General features: G+C 49.1%; 2 protein-coding genes across 3 annotated transcripts in view; both read left to right on the top strand.

Annotated features, from left to right (window-relative positions):
- Positions 1–435: 435 nt before the first annotated feature.
- pld1b (phospholipase D1b) lies at positions 436–18,869 on the top strand. Of its 2 annotated transcripts, none has more exons than XM_067251832.1 (26): positions 436–573; positions 6,180–6,350; positions 6,509–6,672; positions 6,824–6,966; positions 8,095–8,206; positions 8,337–8,402; positions 8,599–8,657; positions 9,538–9,630; positions 9,858–10,010; positions 10,207–10,356; positions 10,960–11,043; positions 11,222–11,303; positions 11,515–11,625; positions 11,722–11,904; positions 12,271–12,478; positions 13,774–13,902; positions 14,204–14,322; positions 14,492–14,605; positions 14,767–14,877; positions 15,004–15,092; positions 15,215–15,328; positions 15,828–15,877; positions 16,123–16,257; positions 16,380–16,533; positions 16,818–16,935; positions 17,364–18,869. In XM_067251832.1, exons 2-26 carry the CDS (start codon positions 6,212–6,214, stop codon positions 17,586–17,588), a joined length of 3,105 nt encoding a protein of 1,034 aa, XP_067107933.1. In that variant the 5' UTR covers positions 436–573; positions 6,180–6,211; the 3' UTR covers positions 17,589–18,869. The 2 variants fall into 2 exon arrangements, with proteins under 2 accessions (XP_067107933.1, XP_067107935.1); XM_067251834.1 differs by lacking the exon at positions 436–573 and adding an exon at positions 3,729–3,831.
- Positions 18,870–20,751: 1,882 nt separating this feature from the next.
- Positions 20,752–24,781, top strand: part of tnikb (TRAF2 and NCK interacting kinase b) — a 21,190-nt gene continuing 17,160 nt past the window's right edge. The window contains 2 exon segments of the mRNA XM_067252192.1: positions 20,752–20,808; positions 23,423–23,489. Of these exon segments, the coding sequence (XP_067108293.1) occupies positions 20,752–20,808; positions 23,423–23,489 (124 nt within the window).

Genomic DNA, 24,781 nt, shown 5'->3' with positions numbered 1-24,781 from the left:
TTCTCTTGAATGCACGGGGCTCTTCCGCTGCGTGTGGGTTGAGCGGTGACCCCCGCAATCAATCTAGCTGTTCTTCTGAACTAAGTGTTTAAACCGCACACCAGCGAGAGATAAAAATAACAATAATCGTTCCTTGACAACAACAGGTCGAGAGAGATGGAGAGAGAAAGAGAGAGAAAGGTAGGGAGAGAGGTGGGCGTGCACTTCTTGCATTGGAAATAAACATACAACTGACAAGTTTATGGCACCTGCAGGATTTCTTCGTTAATGTCATCAGTAGAGAGAGAAAGAGAGGGGTGAGTTTGTGTGCGTGCGTGTGTGTGTGCGTGCGTGCGTGTGTGTGTGTGTGTGTGTGTGTGTGTGTGTGTGTGTGTGTGTGTGTGTGTGTGTGTGTGTGTGTGTGTAAGAGCGCGCCGCATGTCTGTGCGTGTCTGTAGAGGCGTGGTTGGAGTGAGGAAGCGATTGCGTCTCCCTGGGGTTGGTGAAACGTCACTCGTTCACATTCAGTGTAGTTGCCGACCTGTCACTGGACTGGGCACACGCGGATTTAACCTTCTACTTCTACTTAAACAGGTACGGTTATGTTTTCAATTTCTCCAAATCATTGCTGGTTTAATTGCATTACAATTATAAATATATTTAGGTGCGTTTGCCAAAGTGTCAAAGTTTCCAGACAGTTGAAACATCGCTTGACGACCGTCTTTGTGGTCTGAATATAGTTTTCATGATTGGTTTCTAAATGCATATACTACAACCTATAGTACGCTGGAGAGATCGCAGTCGGCTGCAGAGGTGGCCCACTGCAGTAAATGACTGGCGCCAGCAGTAGGCTACATATACTTCAGCCAGCGCATGTTGATAACCGACCATATAGTTAACCATGTGCGAGTTAACATGCTATAGTGCGATTGATCTACTTGGTGTGACACTATTCTGAGGATTTTACGCGATACTGGCCCTTACGGATCGTTTAAAAAACTGGACTTAAACGTGTTCTTGTTAAGGGAAAATTGACAGGCGGCATGCCACGTGAAGATAGACGAGCAAACACTTAATGTTTGCTTTAAATGAACATTGTTGATTGAAAACCTTTATGTCCTAACTCAGGGAAACGTCATGTCGCATATTTTACTCACATTGTTCTTAATACTGGTTTTATAGAAACAGAGTGAGATGAGCTTAGTGGAAAATACTAATGTGTCTATGAAATGACGGTCGTTAACTCATCGTCTGGTGTTAGGCTGTAGGCTGTGTTGAAAGACAGACATGTCCACCAAGTGTTTTATAGAGTGGAATTGGACACTGACTGACTGTTTACCTGTATATTCCATAAAGCCTTTAAGCCACGATTAAACATGCAAGATCTACTTCAGTGTGTATTGATTTGGAATGGTTATATTGCCCTTCAGTCACACACTAAATAGGAGTGCTTGATTGACTTTGTAGGTGTGTACAGAGGGAGGGAGAGAGAGAGAGGGTAGATAGAGGGAGATGGAGAAGAGAAAGGGATAGATGGAGGGAGGGAGAGCGAGAGGAATGGAAATAGAGAGAGGGAATGAAAGAGAGGGAGGGAAAGGGAGAGAGAGATACACAGATCAAGGGGCAGTGGGTGTGGTGGGAGGGGTTCAACTCTACAACCCTATTAGCAATAACTGTAATCTCTCTTTGAACACTATCTTTCACACACAAACACACACACACATACACACATAGATGGTACCATGAAAAAGGGTGTGGTAGCTGCCTTAATCTAGGAATATGGCAGCGCTGGTCACAAGATAGACAGGAGGGGACTATTAAGAGCAACAAGAACTGGCTTGTTTATCAACCAAAGGATCATCCCATTGTAGATAAAAAAGATAAATGCTCTACCGATAACGATACAGTATCAAGAGAAGAGACAGGCTATTGGTTGCTGTTTCACAGTATTGGCGGAGACAAGTGCAATTTTGAGAAGCCTTTTTTGAGTGACACAATGTGTGACATGCCTGGCAGAATGAGGAAGTGGATGATACAATGGACGGTTCTAGCTCTGCTGATCTGTGTGTGTGTGTGTGTGTGTGTGTGATGGCCTGCTGCAGAAACACAGTAGGCCAGGATTCCCTATCCCCCGTAGTTACTAAAGATGTGTCATCATGATGTCCAGATACATACAGTAACTCTTTACACTGGAAATACAAAAACGATTATATCTTATCAATAGATACTTATTCTTAGGGTGTGTGTGTTGTGTTTGTGTGTGCGTGTGTGCCTTTCCCTGTGTACACAAGCTTGTACCTTGTTGTGAAAGTTTGTAGTGTGCAGTGAGCTTGGTTGACCTGTAAGGGGCAGTAGTGTGTCAGACACATGCTGTAATCTTACTGCAGCCGCTTGCCTGCTTCTCTGGTTTTCTGTCCAGAACTGGACCCAACCCAGCTGGGAGTCCTTCCACAAAGAGGACCCGCTACACAGCTGGGTCCCAACATTTACAACTGATTTACAAACTTTTTGGTTTGTTCGGCCTCCGAAATCCTCCGAAATCTTTATACGTGAAAACGCAGTGAAAGGAAATGATTGCTTGTGGATTCTCTTCCTCCATAGAATTCTTCAAAGCCACTTCTCTGTTACAGTTGCTCCTCCAGTAGTGCTGATCTTCTCAGTAGGAAAGAGGAGGTTCTCTGAGGAAACCTTTCTGACGGTAGCAGCATCGACCCTTTCAACCTGATGCTTTTCCTCTGCTAGATTTATAGACGTATCCTGGAGGGCGACTGTAGATAGCCAGGTCTCCTTATTGTATTGAGTGAGGGTGCATCCTAATCTGTGTTCCTGTCTCCATGCTATCCTCTGCTCTGAGAGAGCCGGTCAGGAACAATGGGGAAATAAACCGTCCTAGACTGTTGAGATGCACCCTTGGCTGTCAGAGAGACCCCCAGGCTGAGTCCTTAATCAGGGCCTTTCACTCTAATTAAAGATGTTGAGGAGGAAGTCTTGGTTTTGTGTCACCGGCAGGGTACAGCCATGCCCTCCCAGTTAGTTTCTCCAGTGGCGTGTGGGTGTGAATCAGAATGTTGGGTCCGTTTTTTGGAATGTCAACAATGAGTCACATGACCCTTGCTGGGATTTAGTGTGTGCTACTGCCTGTTACATGAACACATTTCGAACCAGTGCTCTTGTTCAGTGTTCGGTCATTATCTCAACGAAATGCTCTTTTTAACAGACATTCTCTGTCTGTTTGTCTGTTTCTCTGTATGTATCTTGTCTCTATCTCACAGGAACACACACATGTGAATGCATGCACGCAGAAACAAATACATTGTTAGGTGAATGCAGAAAGACTCTCTCTCTCTCTCTTGTTAAAGTATTCCTGTCCTTATAATAACGCCATCTCTCTCTCTCTCTTTACACACACACACACACACACACACACACACACACACACACACACACACACACACACACAGATAGTTCAGAGACAAACAGCTACTCTGGGAGGTGACCCCCACATACCTTCATATATGTGCGACTGGGACAGACAGGTGTGACAAAGAAAGTCCCACCCCTATTTCCCATTGGTCATCTGGTAGTTATGGACATCCCTCTGGCAAATGAGGCCGGACTTTCTGTGTTCCTCTGCACTTGCAGTGCCTGGCCCTCCTCCTTTCTTTCTCTCTCCTCCCTTCTAACCTCCTCCTCCTTTCTCTTTTGCACCTTCATTCTTTCTCACACTCACAGACTCTCGCTGTGAAGCAACACACACACACACACACGCTCCTTTTCAGGAAAAGAAAGAGAGCAAACCTTCGGAACTTGTGAGAGGACATGATGGCTGTCCCTAAAACAGGGAGGGGACAGGTCAGTGGAAGCTCTCTGTAGTAGCTCAATAAGTATCTTATTGTCCTGTTCATAGCGCATGTGTGTCCAAGTGGGGGTAGGTGTACCTCTTTAGGTACTGTGTGTACAGTACACTTGGAACTGTGTGTGTGGTCCAGGAGATGGATCGTGCTGGTATTGTTCTGTAATCTCAGACTGGCTGTGCAGGAGTGGGTTTCTGTCAGGGTGAGGGCTGATTTGATTCCTTAACCAATGCTAGTATTAGCAAAGACTAATACTGTGTGTAGAAATAAGCTTCTGTGACTTACCATCATGTGTGTGTGTGTGTCTGTCTGTCTGTGTGAGATGGCCCTGCATTTGAGTGTGTATGTGTGTGTACATGTCTGTCTACAAACTATCCACCTGTGTGTGTGTCGGTGCATGGACTCAACACTCTGCCACCTGGCTGGTGAGAGATCCAGTTGGTTAGGTTGGTGGGGGGTCAATCAGTCTCGTTGTACCCAATTAGAGTGAGTGCTGGTGGGGTTGAGCTGGCACACTGGCCCCCTGAGGGAGCAGACCTCCAGGGAGAACAGCACACAGGGTTTATCCCAGGGCACAGACTGTGGGCATGGATGAGAAACACAACTCAGGTTGGACCAGGGAGAGGGTTTAGGGGTTTGGAGGTTAAAGTTGTTGTCAGGGCTGGGTTTAATGTTACTGGTCTGCCTCACACTCAAATATGCTAACTGTATTCTGTGGCTCTCTCAGAAGGCCTGGCCTCGGTCGAGGACTGTAACTCTAGCCCTCACCTCTTGTATGAGTGTATGAAAGATAAAGAAAAGCTGGGATCCTAGTACTGTGAAATGGTTTTCCAGCACGCTTTGTGCTGTCTATTCATCTCGGAAACCTTTTCAGTGTTTCCCTTTTAGACCCTTTCTTTTCCTCTTTTGATCTAACTGCCCTGCCTCCTTTCTGTAATCCCTCTCCTCCTCCTGCCAATCCCTCTCTTCCTTCACCCTCTCTCTATTCCTCCCTGCCCTCCCTCTCCTCCTTCCTTACTCCCTCTCCTCCACCCTCCGTCTCCTCTTTCACCCTCTCTCCTCCTACACCCTCTCCGTCCTGTTTCATTTTATTACTGTGTTTTGTGTGTGTGTGTCACCTGGGGCTGACAGTAATTTCAGGTTTGTGAAGCACACATCATTTGCATTACTGAGTTGTATTTCCATGCCACGAGAGAGGGAGAATGACGGAGTGAGAGAGGACAGCTTGATGGAGCGAGGAAGGGGAATATTAAAATAAATAAAAAACAACAACAGAAAACCACACTGTCTGTGGTTTTCAATACTTGCGAACTCTTCCTCATTCATGTCCAGTTTCCTGGACTTTTGGAAACATGAGTAGAGGACTCGAAAGATGAAAGTGACTGGGGTTATTTCGAAATAAAGAAAGGAGTGGAGAGCAGGCCGAGGTGGGGAAGGGAGAGGCTCTTTCTGCTGTGAAGAAAACTTTCCGGAAAAAGCTGCCAGACCTGCTGTGCATGACATCACAGAACCCAGGACTGCGTTGACATCTGTTACCATGGTGACTCCCCTTACCCAAACAGGAGGTGGCCAAAAGGGAAGTTTCTGTGTTTCACAGAATAATAAAAAGAACACACACACATGTACCCATGCTTCTTGAACAGCTTTATCTAAGAGTTTTCTGGTGTGTGTGTTTGTGTGTGTTATGTTTGACCACATGCCTGTACCTGTTTTCACCTACTGTGTGTGTATCTTGATTGAGTCTTCAACTCACACACACACACACACACACACACAAATACTTACAGTTTACGGCCTACAAACAGAAACACACCCGAGCCTGCATTCTCTACTTACTGGCCTGTTTTCACAATCATATTCTAGCAATCACACACAGGAATCTGGAATGATCCCAGATTTGGCATTTCCTGCAGGTCCCCTCGCTGGAATCCTGTTGATGGATTAATCTACGATCTGTGTGTGACCAGAGAGATGGATGGATAGAGGGAAGAGAAAGAGAGAGAGAGATATGGAGGGATGGAAAAAGGAGAGAGGGATGGGGAGACAGCAGAACAGTGCAGCATTCAGCAGAGATAAGAGAGCAGGTTTTGGCGACAGCGATGCATAGCGATTCTCCTGCCCCCGTGCTTTCTGGCCTCCCTGTTGCTTAGCAGTAGAGAATGGCAGTATTATCTTAGCAGTCGAGCCAAGCTTAGCCTAGCCTAGCCTAGCCTAGCTTAGCCAAGCCTTTGAATGAACATCTTAGCACTGCTCGTAGTTTTATTCATGCATGATTTTAAAAGAAATATCTGTGACGCATGGGCGCCGAGCCCCCCTGACACTGTGCCTTCGCTACCTGTCCTCCAGGTGAGCCTGGGGCTCCTGGCGGACTGTTAGCCATGCAGCGCCCCACTGAGCAAACCACCAGCACGCTGCAACTGGTCGCCACGGATATGAGTGACATCATGGAGAACCTGGACACTCGTGAGCTTGACCTGGAGGACGGGCAATACGACACCCCAGACACCAATCACACTGGTAGGAGAGTGTGAGAGTGTGTGCGTGTGTGAAACGTGCGATGTGTGTGGCTTTACTGAAGCTGGATTGACTGATTGTGCGGGTGTGTTGTCGGTGTGCAAAAAAATACTTTTCTGATGCTGGATTCAACGATTGTGCTTGTGTGTGTGCACGTGCAGAGGCGCGTAAGGGCTTCTCTGCGGTGTACGACACCGTGGCCTTCAAGGAGTCCGAGGCCCGTGTGTTCCTGTCCGCTCCCGTCACCGCCAAGATCCTGGAGGTGGAGAGGTTCACCTCAGCCCAGGATCGCTTCGACATCACTGCCCAGAGGAGTGTCAACAAGGTGGACACACTCGCACGCCGACACACACACACACACTCAGCACGCACTCAGCAAACATGACACCTCAAACATGACACCTCACATACTCTTTCACATACTCACTCATTCTCCCCTGCCTCTTCCCCCCCCCCCCCCCCCTCCATCCCTGCAGTCCCTGCCGGCGGTGTTTAAGATCGAGCTGCGTCACGGCGAGTTCTCCTGGGTGGTGAAGAGGAAGGAGAAGCACTTCATGGAGCTGCACAGAGAGCTGCTCCGCTACAAGACCTTCATGAGGATCCCTCTGCCCTCACGCAGGTACACACACACACTCTGCCCTCACGCAGGTACACACACACACACGCTCTGCCCTCACGCAGGTACACACACACACTCTGCCCTCACGCAGGTACACACACACACACGCTCTGCCCTCACGCAGGTACACACACACACACGCTCTGCCCTCACGCAGGTACACACACACACACACACGCTCTGCCCTCACGCAGGTACACACACACACACACACGCTCTGCCCTCACGCAGGTAGGCACACACACACGCTCTGCCCTCACGCAGGTACACACACACACGCTCTGCCCTCACGCAGGTACACACACACACACACACACACACACACACTCTGCCCTCACGCAGGTACACACACACACACGCTCTGCCCTCACGCAGGTACACACACACACACGCTCTGCCCTCACGCAGGTACACACACACACACACGCTCTGCCCTCACACAGGTACACACACACACACACACGCTCTGCCCTCACGCAGGTACACACACACACACACACGCTCTGCCCTCACGCAGGTACACACACACACACACGCTCTGCCCTCACGCAGGTACACACACACACACACGCTCTGCCCTCACGCAGGTACACACACACACACACGCTCTGCCCTCACGCAGGTACACACACACACGCTCTGCCCTCACGCAGGTACACACACACACGCTCTGCCCTCACGCAGGTACACACACACATGCTCTGCCCTCACGCAGGTACACACACACACGCTCTGCCCTCACGCAGGTACACACACACACACACACGCTCTGCCCTCAAGCAGGTACACACACACACACACACGCTCTGCCCTCACGCAGGTACACACACACACGCTCTGCCCTCACGCAGGTACACACACACACACGCTCTGCCCTCACGCAGGTACACACACACACGCTCTGCCCTCACGCAGGTACACACACACACGCTCTGCCCTCACGCAGGTACACACACACACACACGCTCTGCCCTCACGCAGGTACACACACACACACACGCTCTGCCCTCACGCAGGTACACACACACACACACGCTCTGCCCTCACGCCGGTAGGCACACACACGCACACACACACACACACACTGTATGGACTGCAGCTGAAGGCGTGGTTGTTTCCTCCCCCCAGCCACACGGTGAGGAGGCACACAGTGAAGAGGACGGAGGCCAGACAGATCCCCACGCTGCCCCGGGGGGGCGGGGACGAGCTGGCCCGCGAGGAGCAGGTGTCCAGCAGGAGGGTACGCCATTCGCCAAATCACTGCTGATGAGAGCGGCAACAGTTCCTGACTTTTGTGGAGTGTGTGCCCTAATGTTTGTGTGTGTCTGTGTGTGTGTGTGTGTGTGTGTGTCTGTGTGTGTGTGTAACAGAAACAGCTGGAAGACTACTTAAACAAGCTGCTAAAGATGTCCATGTACAGAAACTACCATGCCACGGTGAGACTCAATAAAGCCAACTCATAATGCCATCTAATGGTGGAGGTGGTTACAGATGAAACTGATGGCAAATATTGACGAATGTTTACTCAAGGAGTAACTCGACGTTTATTCTCTCTTCCCCACTCTCTTTCTCTCTCTCTCCCTCTTTCCCTCCCTCCTTCTCTCTCTCTCTCTTTCTTCTACTCTCTCTCAGATGGAGTTTATAGATGTCAGCCAGCTCTCCTTCATCCATGATCTGGGACCTAAGGGCTTGTAAGGATCTCTTTTATGTAACATTGTATTGCCGTAATTTACGGCAACTTATATTTATCCCACTTAGTACTGCTAGTTTATGTACCCTTAGTATAGTTAGTCCACATATTTAAATTTTAGGTATATGTTTATTGTATGCACCTTCCTGCCAAAGCAAATTCCTTGTCTGTGCAAACTTTCATGGCGAATAAATCCCTTTCTGATTCTGATTCTTATTTTGTTATAGAACAGAGATCTGGTTGGAAGGTTTTCCCTCCCTTGTTCCCTCTTCCCCTTGGCCTCTTTGCACTGGCTTCCCGTCCAGTATAGAATACATTTTAAAATGTTATTGTTTGTTAAAGTTCTAAATGGACAGGCCCCTTTGTATATCTCGGACCTCATACAACTACACGCTCCCATTAGGTCACAATTTTGATACACTCCCCTGTCATGCTGCATACGTACAGGTGATAGAGCCTTCGCAGTTGCCGGTCCTAGGCTGTGGAATCAACTTCCCCTTTTTATCAGGCAGGCTTCTTCATTGTCTGTTTTGAAATCCAAACTTAATACGCACTTATATGCTCTGGCGTTTCCCACTACCTATTGCATTTCCATTACATAAGTCATTTAGCAGACGCTCTTATCCAGAGCGACTTTACAGTAAGTACAGGGACATTCCCCCGAGGCAAGTAGGGTGAAGTGCCTATTGAGTTGTAATGTTACTTATTTTACTGTTATTGACTGTTTTGTATTTGGTTTTTACTATGTATTTTTGTGTCTTTTTTGTGCTTTTGTTTGGCACCTCAGTCAGCCTTGCTGTGTTAGTGTGCTTAATAAATAAAAAGTACTCCCTCCCTCTCTCCCTCCCTCCCCTCCTCCTCTAACCCTCCTCCTCCTTCAGGGAGGGGATGATCCACAAGAGGTCAGGAGGTCATCGTATCCCTGGTCTCAACTGCTGCGGTCACAGCAAGATGTGTTATCGCTGGTCCAAACGGTCAGTTGACCAGTGTGGGGTGTCCACGCCCTGCTCTGCCTCGGTTTACTGCTGTAAAACACCCTGGACACTGAGAGGGCCTCAACAAAGATAACACTGTCTCTCTATCTCTCTCTATCTCATAAATATGTACCAAGAAGTATACATTATTCAAGAGGTATGACGAGGTGAATGTGGATGATAATGCAGGTATAGAAACGTGCGTGTGCGTGTGTGTGTGTGTGCAGCTGGCTGGTGGTGAAGGACTCCTTCCTGCTCTACATGAAGACAGACTCGGGGGCTATCTCCTTCGTCCTGCTGGTGGACAAGGAGTTCAACATCAAGATGGACTCCAAAGACACGGAGACCAAACATGGAGTACGCATAGACAGCCTCTCAAGGTGTGTGTGTTTGTGTGGGGAGGCGGAGACCATGTAGGAATCCTGATGTGCTGTGTGTGTGTGCTGTGTGTGTTTGCATGGTTGTGCAGGTTGGAGGTGCCTACTTAAGGCAAGGTTGTTCTTCCGAGTCCGACATGTCTGGGTAGAGTTACTTGGCGTCTTTTCATTTTTAAAGTGTGTGTGTGTGTGCGTGCAGGAACCTGGTCATCAAGTGCAGCAGCTACAGGCACGCCCGCTGGTGGGGTCAGGCCATCGAGCAGTTCGTCCAGAAACACGGTGCTGCCTTCCTGACCGATCACCGCTTTGGCTCCTTCGCCCGCCAAAACATCAACGTCCCTGCCAAATGGTAACCGTGGCAACCCCTCCACCCGATCGCTCCACCCGGATTGTTTATATGTTTTGAAATGTATTTTTGGTCAGTCCACAGGGCCAAAGGAAAGGTTTAGCCTTGTAGAGACATGTTTAGCCCTTTTAGGGACAGTTGTAACCCTGTTAGGGACAGGGGTTAGCCCTGTTAGGGACAGGGTTAGTTCTGTTAGGGACAGGGTTAGCCCTGTTAAGGACAGGGTTAGCCCTGTTCAGGGCAGCTTTGGCCCAGGTGCAGGCTGGGTGCTACAGGCACAGGGCCAGTTTGGCCCAGAGTGTGTCTCGCTGGAGTAACCAGACACAAAGAGAGGGAAAGTGACTCCCCCCTGCTCATCACCTGTTCCCTGCCAGGGCAACACTACACCTGGGGTGTGTGTGTGTGGTGGGTTGTGATAGAGAGAAAGTGACTAAAAGGATAGAATGGTGCACAATGTAAAAACGAGCTAATGAAGGCATTCTAAATTCCATCTAATTGGCTATTTGAAAGTAGCAGTGAAAGAGGTGTGTGTGATTGGGGGATTATGTCTGTGCAGTGTCTGATGTGTGTGTGTGTGTGTGTGCGTGTGTGTGTGTTCCGGGGCAGGTATGTGAATGGAAAGCCGTACATGTCAGATTTAGCAGATGCTCTGGAGGAGGCTAAAGAAGAGATCTTCATCACAGACTGGTGGTGAGTATATGTATGTGTGTGTGTGATTATGGAGGGCACCAGGCGGTCACCTCCAAGTTCTCTTAGTCAAACAGATATGTTACTGTCTGGGACAGAGGTACAATTACACACACCTCACATGACCGTGTGTGTGTGTGCAATAGATGTGTGTGTGTCCTCAACATGTGCTTGTTTACAGGCTGAGCCCTGAGATCTTTTTGAAGAGGCCTGTTGTCGAGGGCAACCGGTGGCGTCTTGACCACATCCTGAAGCGCAAAGCGGTAAACGGCAACAGCTTCTCCTATTGGTCCATTCCTTGTCCATGCTCATCGTCATTAGTGCACCCAAGATGTAGTGCAAACTCTGATATAACATGCTCCTGTTTGCTGTTGGTCTTATTATTGCCGCAATAGAGTTTGTTTACTCAAGGATTGTGGGATAATATCTTGGTTGACTCTGATAATGAGCGTTGGTTGTTCTTGGTCTCCGTAGCAACAGGGCGTGCACGTGTTTGTGATGCTGTATAAGGAGGTGGAGCTAGCGATCGGCATCAACAGTGAATACAGCAAGAGAACTCTCATGCATCTGCACCCCAACATCAAGGTAGGGGTGTGTGTGGGTGTGTGTTCATGGCCATGTGTTTATGTGCGTGCGTGTGTGTGTGTTTAAGGTGTGTTTCTGCGGGTGTCCGTCTCCTAGGTGATGCGTCACCCGGACCACGTCTCCTCGTCCGTCTACCTCTGGGCACACCACGAGAAGACCATCGTTATCGACCAATCAGTGGCGTTCGTGGGTGGGATCGACCTGGCGTATGGTCGCTGGGACGACCGGGAACATCGTCTCACGGACGTAGGGAGTGTGTCCCGCTCCGTCGCTCTGGAGGTCTGACACACACACACACAAACTCATTCACACACACACATATATAAAGTCATTCTTACACACACACACACACACACAGACTAACACAAGGAGTGTCACTTGATCAGACCCTGTCTGTGTGATCAACACCAGCAACCTCTACCTCGCTCTCTCTGTTCTCTCCTCCTCCTTCGCCTCTTCTCTTGCTTCTCTCTTATCTCTCTGCTTTTGCCCTCTCCAACACTGCATTTTCATTTGAAAACACATTATTTCCACTTCCATTTTAAAAATACCATTTTATAGTAGGAACAAGTGAAGTAATGAATATGGCACAATTATATGTTAAAACTGAAGACTTTATCATAAATGTTGTTTACGTGTACACAGACAGAGAGCACCCCCTCTAACATGGTAGCTCCCAGCAATGGTGCTGGGGCTCAGAGCCAGGCTGCCGTGGTAACGGACTCTGAGGACCAGCCCAAGTTGAAGGGGCAGGGGAGGCTCCGGAAGACCCGGTTCAGCCTGAGGAGACACCTGCAGAAACACGGGTTAGCCCACGCTGACAGCGTTAGCAGTGTGGAGAGCTCAGACGGGAGTGAGTACACTCACACCTGTACACACACAAACACACCTAGATATGCACCTGGATACGCACCTATGCATACACACACCTAGACATGCATGCACCTACACACACCTGTACACATCCACAAAAACCTGTACGCACACCTTGACACACACACACACACACACACCCCTAAACATACACCCCTACACTTACACACACACACACACACTTGTAGACATGCACACTTAAACAAACCCACACCTACGCACACGCACAATGAAGATCAAGGATCAGAATGCATAGTTCTAACTGGTCAGGAGTCAAGGAATGGTTTATTTTACTAGACACAGTGCTAAAACGATAACATTTCAGTGTATGAGTACATATTGTTGTTGTTTGTAGTCTTTGTAGTGTGACAGAGTTGAAACACTCTGTTCAGGTTGGTCAAACAGCGTCACCAGTCAGCACAATCTGATACCCAATAGACTGGCAGAGCTGATAATGGCCCCGCCCACCGGGCAGTCTCAAGCCGGTGAGTCAGTCAGCTGATTGGGCGATGAGCTCTAGGGGCGTGGCTTTAACGGCATCACTGCTGAACTCCATCTCCCAGTGTGCTTTGCAGTGGTCTCTTTCTCAGCGGTCTGCACTTTTTAGTGTGGAGACCTCGGATCACTCTTGTGAGTGTGTCTGTGAGTGTGTGTGTGACAGTACATCTCTCTTTGAGCTGTGCAGAGAACGGTATTACTGTACATCTGGAGTTTCATGTCGTGAGCTGAATATCCTGTTTCAGCCACTGAGGAGAAACAGAGGTGCACGTCCCTCCTCCCCCCTCAAGCCAGAGCTACAGACACTGGGCGCCCGTCAGACTCTAGAAATATCCGTTTCTACTGGGCTATAATATTTGGCCACGCAGCAGGTTTTGATTAGATCCAGGAATGTTCAAGAAGCCATGATGTGGTGCCAGCTCCCCAAGCCTCAATCCAATCCTCATCCCTGCCCTCATCCCAGCCCTGTGGGGATAATACCCTCATGTTATGTAGCATGCTGCTTTTAAACCTTCGCTGTTTTGTCTGTTCCTCCCCGTCTGTTAGTGTTGGCTCTGTTTTCTGGAGTAGAAGTCACTCAGATGTAATCCTTTCACCAAACTTGTTGCTTCTTAAATTCAGTTTTTCCTTCTACCTGTGTTCAACTCTCTGCAGTCCCCTCTGCCCCCTAATGGATGCTTTAGGAAGCACAAGTACTGTAGAGGAAGTGTCATTTTTTAATAAAAGTTTTGTTTGTTTGTTTGTTTGTTTGTGTGTGTGTGTGTGTGCGCGTGTCAGAGAGCAACTCTGTGCCTAGTCTACACACAGGTATGGGAGAGCTGGTTGGAGACACACGTTTCTGGCATGGGAAAGACTACTGCAACTTTGTCCACAAGGACTGGGTTCAACTGGACAAACCCTTTGATGGTACGCAAGTTCTCTCTCTCTCTCTCTCTCTCTCTCTCTCTCTCTCACATGCCTCTTTTTTTCTCTCTCTCACTCACTCGCACACATTTACATTTATTCATTTAGCAGACGCTTTTATCCAAAGCGACTTCCAAGAACGCCACACGCCACTCTTTCTGTCTCTCACATGCCCATCTCTCTCACTCTCTCTTCCTCTCTCTCTTCCTGTCTTTGTATCTCTTTCTCTCCCTCCCTCCCACTTCACACAAACTGTAGTTCATTTAGTTGGAGTGTGTCCTGATGTTCCTCTCTGCTGTCTCAGACTTTATTGATCGGCATACAACTCCCAGAATGCCTTGGCACGACATCTCCTCCGTGGTTCACGGGAAGGCAGCTCGGGACGTGGCCAGACACTTTATCCAGCGATGGAACTTCACTAAGGTCAGAGGTCACATGAACACCGTCGACAGCTTCATCCATAGCAACCCAGTGGGGAGGACCCCATCCACAGACAAACGTGTCTCTGTCACCGTTTTGGAACGTCGTCGTTTTCCGCCTCTTTCACGCTCTCCTTCTTCCTCTCTTCTCTTCTTCTCTCTCTCTCTGCCAGATCATGAAGCCTAAGTATCGTTCTCTTTCTTACCCGTACCTCCTGCCCAAGTCCTACACCACTGCCCATGAACTCAGATACCAGGTCCCCAACTGTGTCCCTGCTAAAGTACAGGTAACACACACACATCCTCACACACACACACACACCCCTACACACACTCTTGTACACACACCCTCACACACACTCTCCTACACACACACCCTTACCCACACACTGTTCTTCAGCCACACACTCTCCTACACACACACTTAACTGTGTTTCTATTGTCTCAGATCCTGCGGTCGGCATGTGATTGGTCGGCAGGTATTAAGTACCACGAAGAGTCCATCCACAAGGCCTATGAACACGTCATCCAGAACAGCCAACACTACATCTACATAGAGGTAAATACACAAGGGGTGACCTGAGGCTACATTAGCACAACATGAACATGACATAGCACGACATGAACATGACATAGCACTGCATAAGCCTTCTCAGGTGTGAACTGGTGGTGTGTTCTCCCCCAGAACCAGTTCTTCATCAGCTGTGCGGACAACAAACACGTCTTCAACAAGATAGGAGACGCCATTGCTGAACGCATCATCAGGGCCTACAGGTTGACCCCCCTCCACACACACACACACACACACTCACACACACACTGAAGCGAGTCTCTCTGCAGCTATACCGTGTTTATTTCGATTGGCGGACTGACTGACCTGTGAACGTGTCTCTCAGGGAGGGGAAGAAGTTCCGTGTGTACGTGGTCACGCCCCTGGTGCCTGGCTTCGAGGGCGACATCAACACTGGAGGGGGCAGCGCAATCCAGGCGGTCATGCACTTCAACTACAGGTGTGTGTGTGTGTGTGTGCGTGTGAGAGCGTTTGCATATCTATCCCACTTGATTTTCCTTCCTCGGTGGACAGAATGGATCATTAACTTTCATTCCTTCGTAGCATAACAACCTTGAAATTCGACCAGGACCCCTCTATCTCAGTGTCCTTGGATGTACTGGACCTTAGACACAGACAGGGGCTTGGTCTGGCAAACAGCTCGGACATTTCTGTCGCTGTCGTTTGTTCAGTAGACAGTAGACACACATGTACTCCACAGCTACGGTACTTGAGTCAGACTGCCCCTTGATTTAGACAGGAAGAGACTCATCTTTCTGAGAAAAATCTGATGTTCAAGGAGCTCTCGGATGCAGGGACATGTCGGCGCTGACTGAACGGTCTGTGTTTACTGTAGAGAGATGTGAAGGTTCTACACTATTCATCTGTCTTTATATAGATTTGGGGTGTTCATTCGTCTTTCTAGATCCATACTCATCTGTTTTTCTCTCACCTTCTAGGACGATGATCCGGGGAGACTGCTCCATCATATCTCAGCTGAAGAAAGAGAGTAAGTGTGTGCAGGCGTGTGTTCACCTAGGCAGTTGGGGCTGTCACCTCTATTTCTCTCTCCTTTTATCTCTATTTCTGTCTCTCTACCTATCTATCGATCTCTCTCTCTCTCTCACTTCCTCCCTCTGACTTCCTCGTTATATCTAATATCTTACTATCTGTCCTTCTCTATCTCTCCAACCCTCCCTCACTGTCTTCCTCTCCTGATATCTCTCTAACCCTCCCTCCCTCACCCTCTGCCAGTGGACGACCAGTGGATGAACTACATCTCTCTGGCCGGGCTGAGGACACACGCCGAGCTGCAGGGCCGCCTGGTCAGCGAGCTCATCTACGTCCACAGCAAGATGCTCATCGCCGACGACAACACCGTCATCATCGGTAAGGAAGGCCGCGGCCTGCCATCTTCGTTTCCCTTCTGAGGGTGAACCGTCAAAGCTGCATCCATAGTGCCCTCTGGTGGCTGGTCTCGGTACTTCGTGTGAGATGTGGCTGTGCTGCAGGTTCGGCCAACATCAACGACCGGAGCATGCTGGGTAAACGTGACAGCGAGGTGGCGGTGATCATCGAGGACTCTGAGACGGTTACCGCGGTGATGGATGGGCAGGAGTACCAGGCTGGTCGCTATGCCCTGCAGCTACGGCTCGAGTGTTTCAAGTAGGCTATGTGTGTGTGTGTGTGTATACTTGTGTGTGTGCGTGTGTGTGTACGTGTGATTGCACAGGTGGATATGGCACACACCTACCCTACAAACAGCATTTCTCTCTCTTGCTTGTGCATCCTCCTTTCTCCCTCCCTCCTTCTTTCTTGCGCTCTCTCTCTTCCTCTCTCTCCCTCTCTCTCTCTCTCTCTCTCTCTCTCTCTCTCTCTCTCTCTCTCTCTCTCTCTCTCTCTCTCTCTCTCTCTCTCTCTCTCTCTCTCTCTCTCTCCCCTTCCTCCAGGTTGATTCTGGGCGCCAACTCCGACTCCTCCATTGACGTGTCTGACCCGATCAGTGACCACTTTTACAAGGAGGTGTGGATGACCACCTGCGGTCGCAACGCCACCATCTACCAGAAGGTAGACACACACTCTCAGTCTCACTCTCCCCAACACACACACACACACTCTCACAGTCTAACTCTCACCAACCCTGCAGAGCACCACACAGAACACCACACAGTACTGAATCACGCCTAACACACACCGGAAGATGTCTCACTCTAAACACATTCTCTCTCTCTCTCTCTCTCTCTCTCTCTCTCTCTCTCTCTCTCTCTCTCTCTCTCTCTCTCTCTCTCTCGCGCGTGCAGACACACACACACACACACTCTCTGACACATACACACCCACACTAGTACCAACCATCCTCAACCTGTTCCACCTCCCCTGGCTCTCCCCTCCTCCATTCCCCTTCCCTCCTCCCTCTCTCCTCTTTTGCTCCCTGTCTCCTTCCCTCCACCCTGTCTCCTTCCCTCCTCCCTGTCTTCTTCCCTGTCTGTCTGCAGGTGTTTCGCTGCCTGCCGTCCAGTGATGTGAGGAACCTTCTGGAGCTGGAGGGCTACCTAACCAAGCCTGTTATGGCGAAGGAGGACCCTGCACGCGCCCACGAGGAGCTCAAGAAGATCCGTGGCTTCCTGGTTCAGTTTCCCCTCGATTTCCTGTCTGAGGAAAACCTACTTCCTCCTATCGGCTCCAAGGAAGCCATGGTCCCCATGGAGATGTGGACCTGAGGAGCATGCGTGTATACACACACAAGTACACACACACACATGTGTAGACACATGCACAAACACACGTGTAAACACACACACACATGTATATATACACACACAGATGTATACACGCACACACACGTATATAGACAACTGGCACTTAAACAACTGGCATCACTACAGGCGCCACAAGTGCTGCGAGTGTCTAAACCAGCATCAAGGAGCCACAAACTCTGGAGCGTGTGTCTGGGATAACAGAAGAAAGAAGAAAAAAAACTCTGTCCATGTTTACAAAGATGAGGAGGAACGCTGGGAAAGAGACCAGCTCCGGCTGGACACAGACCTCCAGGAGAGGGCAAGATTCTCTCCTCCATCCTGTGGCCTGGACGGTTTGCAAACACGATGCAACCACCGGTGCTGGTGAACGCAGCTTAGACTCCTCCTGTGGAAGAAGCTAGAAGGGTTTCACAGAGAGAGGACAAGGGTCACTGCGTTTTAGCCATTTTTATAACTTGACTATTCCCTGCCATAAATGTGTTTATAACTACTGTGGGAACTCTAAACTTAACACCAGTGGTTACACCTATATTGAAGAATTAAAACTACCCAAGAAGTGCCAATGATAGCCTACTGTTAATATATTAAACCTTCACTTACATTCCCGATATTCTGTATGTACTATATTTCAGCCTTAATCAACCTCTTTTTACATAGTAAAACCTTTATCGGTTAGCTTCCTAGATCAAGGACTACATTACCCACAATCCCCTTCTTAATGGCTCAGGCCTCCAAAGTGTCTTCCATGTACTTCTGTGTACTCTGCAAAAATACATGATATGATATGCATGTATAGTAGGCTTTAGCATGTTAACTGTTAGCATGTTAGCTGGAACTGTCCTGGCTGGTGACAATGAAGATTCTGTCCCCAGGCATGAAGCTGTCAGAATGTTAGTTGTTTCACAAGCTGTGAGTGTTAAAAAGGTCCAGCGGGGCCAAATCACTCATAGCTGTCTGATAACATGATGTATCTATGGCAACAGCGGGGACCATAACTGTTCTCTGCTCTTCTTTCAATCTCTCTCTCCTTTCCTCTCCTTTTCCCTTCTCTCAGTCTCTCTATTTCTCTCTCTGTTGTATTCCTGGTCATCATGGCTGATATGAATTTTTTGCACTTTTTGCACAAGCTGTTTTTTCTGATGTCAGAACGCCCCTCTCTCCCCCTCTCAAAGGACCTACAGAACTGTGTCATGTATTGCATCGTCCGTGCATCAATAGAATGGACTATTAAACATATCTGATTCACATCAACTGTCCTGGTCCTGATCTGTTATTATCGGCCAGACAGTCGTGTGTGTGTGTGTGTGCGTGTGTGCGTGTGTGCCTGTGTGCGTGCGTGTGGGGGATTGGTGCTCATGTCCCCTGGCAGGTGATCGATTTGTTAAAGTATTCCTGTCCTTATAATAACGCCATCTCTCTTGTCACTCTTCCTTTCTCTCTCTCTCTCTCTCTCTCTCTCTCTCTCTCTCTCTCTCTCTCTCTCTGTCACTCCCTCCCTCTCTCTTCTCACTAACTCTCTAACTCACTCACACTCTTCCTGTCCCTCCTCTCTCTCTCTGACTATCACAGTCTCTGACTCTAACAAAATCTCTCCCTCTCTCACACACACACTCTCTCTCTTCCATCTCCAACTGCTCTCCCTCTGGTCTTCTTGGCCCACTTCGACAGATGAATCATTACTTCCTGAATTGATGCACATGCTTGCATAACGCTGACAGTTCCGAGTCCTAGAACAACCGCACAGACACACCAGCATGCACCCTGTAAATAGCTGTCAGGCACGTATGTGAGGTACAGCACAGTGTGGCGTGATGAGTTGACCAACAGGTGAACTGTGACCTCTGACCTTCAGTATATGAGACACACCGTGTCTGACCCCGCCACAGAATAACACCTACCTGTGTGAAAATGAATGTTTGTCATGTGACACTTATACTCAACTTTGTGTGTGTGCGAGAGAGAAAGAGAGAGAGAGAGAGAGAGAGACAGAGAGAGAGAGAGAGAGAGAGAGAGAGAGAGAGAGAGAGAGAGAGAGAGAGAGAGAGAGAGAGAGAGAGAGAGAGAGTGGGTGGCAAGATGGGATTCAGTATAGGTGTGTGAGGTAGCAGCCAGGTTCTCAATTTAGCCAACTCTGCTCACACACACACACATGCACACACACACACATATACTCACACACAGAATGTTTCCTCGAGCCAGGGGGAATCTATATGTGACCATCTCTCAGCACCTCCACAACTCTTGTAGAATGTGACAAGACTCTCCTCTCATCCTTTTTATCCGTTTGTTTGTGTGTGTGTGTGCCTATAAACACATAAAAACACGCATGTTGAAAACCACCTCAGTCTGAATCCTGGATGCACCTCCTGAATCATGTTCTCTTTCAGACACTTGTTATTTAGTTCTTGTTTTTCAACACACCTCTTGTGTTGAAACCTCCTCCCCCCCCCCCCACACACACACTTCCTCTCTTCCGGGAGTCCACTAGGTGGCACCAGTGTGGACGTGTGAGTATGCACTGTCTGTCAGTGTGAGTGTACCACACACTGACTTCTCCCTGAAGAAATTCAACAAATTCAACAGAAAAGGACACTTTCCTACACGACTAGTACATGTATTACACACAAACTCTCTCTCACGCACAAACACAGAAGTGTGTGATTGGGACATTGTGGGCGTCACTATCTCCAGGAGACCCGCCCGCCGCTCTCGCAGGCCACTCCCGGGGAGCGCATGAGATTGACACTGTTCCGGGGCGCTGTGCTGTGCTGTGCTCCTGCTGTGCGCGCGTGTGTGTGAGTGTGTCCGCGGGTTTGTGTTTTCTTGCATTGAGAGTGTGTGTGTTTGTGTGTTTTCGTCGTTCGCCCGTGCAGTGGGGCCCGTACCACGGCATACAGCAGCATGTAGCACCTGGATCAGTGCGCGCGACGGTTCCCTTGGTCTCTCGAGCTGCATTTTCCCTGGATTGGACGGAATTTACTGATTGTGTACTGTGGGAGCATCCTTTCGTGTATCCAATGGAAATTTAACGGGGGGCCTGTGTATAAGGGATTGAGGATTCTTCTCTCGGTAGATGGTCGTTGAGGAAGCTTCCATTTTGAGTCCTGTGTTTACCGAGAGTATCATGGCTAGCGACTCCCCGGCCCGGAGTCTGGACGAGATAGACCTGTCTGCACTACGGGTGAGTGTGCGCGTGTGTGTTGAATGAGACCGAGTGTTACGGGGGTGAGCACCTGCCCCTTTCCTTGTTAACGGCAGCGGTGCGCAGGGATGTCCTCTCCCTGCATCTAGCCTAACAACCACCGGTGCCCGTGAGCCCGTAACGGCGAGTGGGTTTAAGCGTCTTGATGGCATCCACTCGTATAAGAAAAACCTCATCTTATACCGACCCGTCGCTGTCTGATTCAGCCATGCGACAGTGAGAAGCGATAGGGTGTGTGTGTGGGGGGTGAAGATATGGATAAAACGCTTCGATGCTTTCGTCAGATCTTCTATCCTACGCTAGTAATAGGCTATAGGTTGGCCTCCCACGCGCCTCAGAACTAAACCTCAGATAGCCTTTTTTTTCTTAACAATTGGAACGTGATGTAATGAAGCCTAGGGCCTGTGCGTGTGTGTGTGCGCGCGCGAGTGTATAGCCTATGAATGTTTGCGTGCGTGTATTTTATTATAGGCCGCCCTGTCTGTATTTGGGGCAGATGTTAAGCTGGATGTCGTGCGGCCTCGCACAGCCCCTGTCAAACACACACTCCTCTCCTCTCTCTCTCTATCTCTCTTTATCTCTCTCCTCTCTCTCTCTCTCTGTCACCTCTCTCTCTCTCTCTCTCTCTCTCTCTCTCTCTCTCTCTGTCACCTCTCTCTCTCTCTCTCTCTCTCTCTCTCACTCTCACACACACACTCAAACAACCGTAACACGGTTGAACAGTATCAATGTTAACCGCAGTAGAAGCGGGTTCCGCCATTTCGTGATGTGTTTTATTTGGGATAGCTCGTTTAAAGAGTGAATGTGGCTTTGTGTGGCATGCGTGCGCTCATCAGTGCATCGGTTTGAAGGTGGAAGGATGTTGCACGAGACATAACTGGTGCAGTACCGAGACCAGCCAAAGGAACGTAAGAGCAGCTCGCAGTCATAGACCGAGAAGTACACGGTTCATCCATTTCAAATCCACTTACACATAACCATGGTCCCCTGGCACGAGAGGAGACCACAGCCATGGTATGATATGACGGACGGTTCTCAGAACAGTTTTTCCGTTCGGCTGGGTGTGTTGACACTGACAGATTCTAGCCTCGCGCTGTGAGGATGAAAGAGAGTTGCGCTCATTATCGTAGTTATGCAACGTGATCTTACCTGCAGCTAGGAGATCAAGCCCGAACATGACGGGCCATGGGCGGTGAGCCGAGGTGTGTGTGAGATGGAGAGAGAAAGATGGAGGTAGAACCGAGACATTGGAAGGTAGGAGGGAGGTGGAGAATGTAATGTGTTCTCCTTAAGGAACACAGGATGCTACACAGACACATTTTATTCTTTATCTGGCAGTCTGGCGGCTCTGGTTGACATTGAGACATTGACTTAGGCTACATACTGTATATAAACACCTCTCAGCCCCCTCCTCTCTCTCTCTCTCCTCTCTCTCTCTCTCTCTCTCTCTCTCTCTCTCTCTCTCTCCTCTCTCTCCTCTCTCTCTCTCTCTCTCTCTCTCTCTCTTCCCCCCCCCCTCCAAACCAGCAGGATGTCTGGTTCATGCCCACTCAATCTATTCCTTGTCTCTCACTTAATCAATCAATCAATCAATCAATCAATCTCTCTCTGTTTCTCTCTGTTTCTCTCTCTCTGTTTCTCTCTCTCTGTTCTGTTTCTCTCTCTCTGTTTTTCTCTCTCTGTTTCTCTCTCTCTGTTTCTCTCTCTCTGTTTCTCTCCGTTCCTCTCTGTTTCTCTCTCTCTCTCCGTTCTTCTCTCTCTCTCTATGGTGTCTTTATCTGTGCCACTTCTGGAAACGAGGTCGCCTAGAAGCATAGTGCTGGGGATGCATTTCAGTGTTGCGCACCCTCTCTAACCCTCCATGGAAAGGCATTTCCTCTTCCTGTCTACAGCAGTGTCCCAGAGATACCTGGATACAAACACACACAAGTTAGCATAACACACACACATACAGAACACACACACTAACCGACACACACACACACACATGCATACACACTAATCGACATACACACACACAACCCTGTATATCTCATACCCCATGCAGGCTGGGTCAGGATCAGACAAAGGCTAGATTGTTCACCTTTTCTATCCTGGCTGACTGATTATCTGATGCATCTCTACTTCCCATTCAAACACGATAACATTTCAGGAACAGGAAAACATTCAAATAGTTTCGTACAGACAAATGGGGGGTGGTAGTGTGTGTGTGTGTGTGGATGTGGGTGGATGTGGTGGATGTAGTGTACTGTAGATGGGTTATTGGTCTCTAGAGTAGTATTCCAAGATTAGTTCTGTTTGACCTTGAGTAGGACATCAGTTTTTAGCAAATCCCATTTGGGGAGCATGTGACAGATTTCAACTTTCTCAGATATTTCCTACACACGAACACACACACACATCCTCATACTCAAAGTTCTGTGGATATAATTCTTTGTTTTATAGATAGTTAGTATATCCTTGATCTATGTGACTGCTCTGACAGTGCAATTAAATTCCACAGGTTGTTGCAAGTGTTTGTTTCTGACTTGTTCACTTTCCTCCCTTCCCTTTTCCTGGTCCCTCCCTCCCTCCCTCTCTATTCTCTCTCCAGGACCCGGCAGGTATATTTGAACTAGTGGAGCTAGTTGGAAATGGAACCTACGGGCAGGTCTACCAAGGTAAGACACTGAACCAGTCAGATAAGAGAATACTCAGTGGCCACACCCTTAAGCCCCCTAACTGTCCAATCAAAGACAGGCTTGCAGTGTGCCCTCACCATGACCCTGCAGGGTTAGGGTTAGGGTCTACCTCTATTTCTCTCTCTCCCTTCCTCCCTCTCTCCTTTCCTCTCTTACACGTGAGGGCTTGTCTGCAGAGTTGTTGTCGTCTTGCAGTCCTGGAATGCACAAGGTGTGTCTCTGTGTCTTCACATAGATCTCCTGCCTCAGGGCGATTGAGAAGGATATTCTCAAGCTTTAGGCTGCTAGTTCAGACCATGGCAACAGAGGGGGTTAAACCAAGAGCCTGTCTGTCAGTCTGTGATGCGGAACTTTGTTTGCCGGAGAAGTGGGTTCGATCAGCATGAACAGCGTCCTATGTGCTCCCAAAGGACAAATTACACAGTAGTGTGCTTGACATAATCACCCAGGCCAAACTCGCTCACTTCCTGTGTGTGTGTGCATGTGTGTGCTTGCGTGTGTGACTGTGTGTGTGTTTATGTGTTTTGCCCAGCCTCACTGGTTGTGTAACCTTTCTGTGGGTGCTCAGCTCTTTGGGACTGTCTGCTACAGTACACAACTGGGCTAAGCACTCCCCCCCATCTCTCTCTCTCTCTTCTCTCCCTCTGTCTCCCTCTGTCACCCTCTCCATTCTTTGGTCAGAACCAGCGTGGTGATAATTACACTATACAGGGCCCTGGCTGCTCTCTCTTTTGTTCAAGTGGTGAGCTTTGGGTCGAGGAGGGATGCATGTCTGAGCATGCCTGGCAGAGAGAGAGAGAGGGGGGGGGGGGGGGAGAGAGGGGGAGACAGAGAGGGAGAGAGGATAGACAGAGAGAGCGAGAGACAGAGAAAGCGAGAGAGAGACAGAGAGAACGAGAGACAGAGAGAGCGAGACAGAGAGAGCGAGACAGAGAGAGCGAGACAGAGAGAGAGAGCGAAAAAAGAGAGAGCGAGAGACAGAGAGAGCGAAAGACAGAGAGAGCGAGAGACAGAGCGAGAGACAGAGCGAGGACACAGAGCGAGACACAGAGCGAGAGACAGAGCGAGAGACAGAGCGAGAGACAGAGCGAGAGACAGAGCGAGAGAGACAGAGAGAGCGAGACAGAGAGAGCGAGACAGAGAGAGCGAGACAGAGAGAGAGAGCGAAAAAAAGAGAGAGCGAGAGACAGAGAGAGCGAAAGACAGAGAGAGCGAGAGACAGAGCGAGAGACAGAGCGAGACACAGAGCGAGACACAGAGCGAGAGACAGA

The sequence above is a fragment of the Osmerus mordax genome, chromosome 15 (assembly GCF_038355195.1).
Source record: "Osmerus mordax isolate fOsmMor3 chromosome 15, fOsmMor3.pri, whole genome shotgun sequence".
Lineage (NCBI taxonomy): Eukaryota > Metazoa > Chordata > Actinopteri > Osmeriformes > Osmeridae > Osmerus > Osmerus mordax.
The sequence above is the reverse complement of the archived record's forward strand: the minus strand, read 5'-3'. Positions and strand labels throughout refer to the sequence as shown.

What these genes read in the sequence shown, in the direction of transcription:
- pld1b (XM_067251832.1), top strand. Translation starts at nt 6,212, where the DNA reads ATGCAGCGCCCCACTGAGCAAACCACCAGCACGCTGCAACTGGTCGCC. An exon ending in ACAGAAACTACCATGCCACG is followed by an intron (nt 8,403 to 8,598) that starts GTGAGACTCAAT and finishes ACTCTCTCTCAG; the next exon opens with ATGGAGTTTATAGATGTCAG. An exon ending in CGCATCATCAGGGCCTACAG is followed by an intron (nt 15,093 to 15,214) that starts GTTGACCCCCCT and finishes CGTGTCTCTCAG; the next exon opens with GGAGGGGAAGAAGTTCCGTG.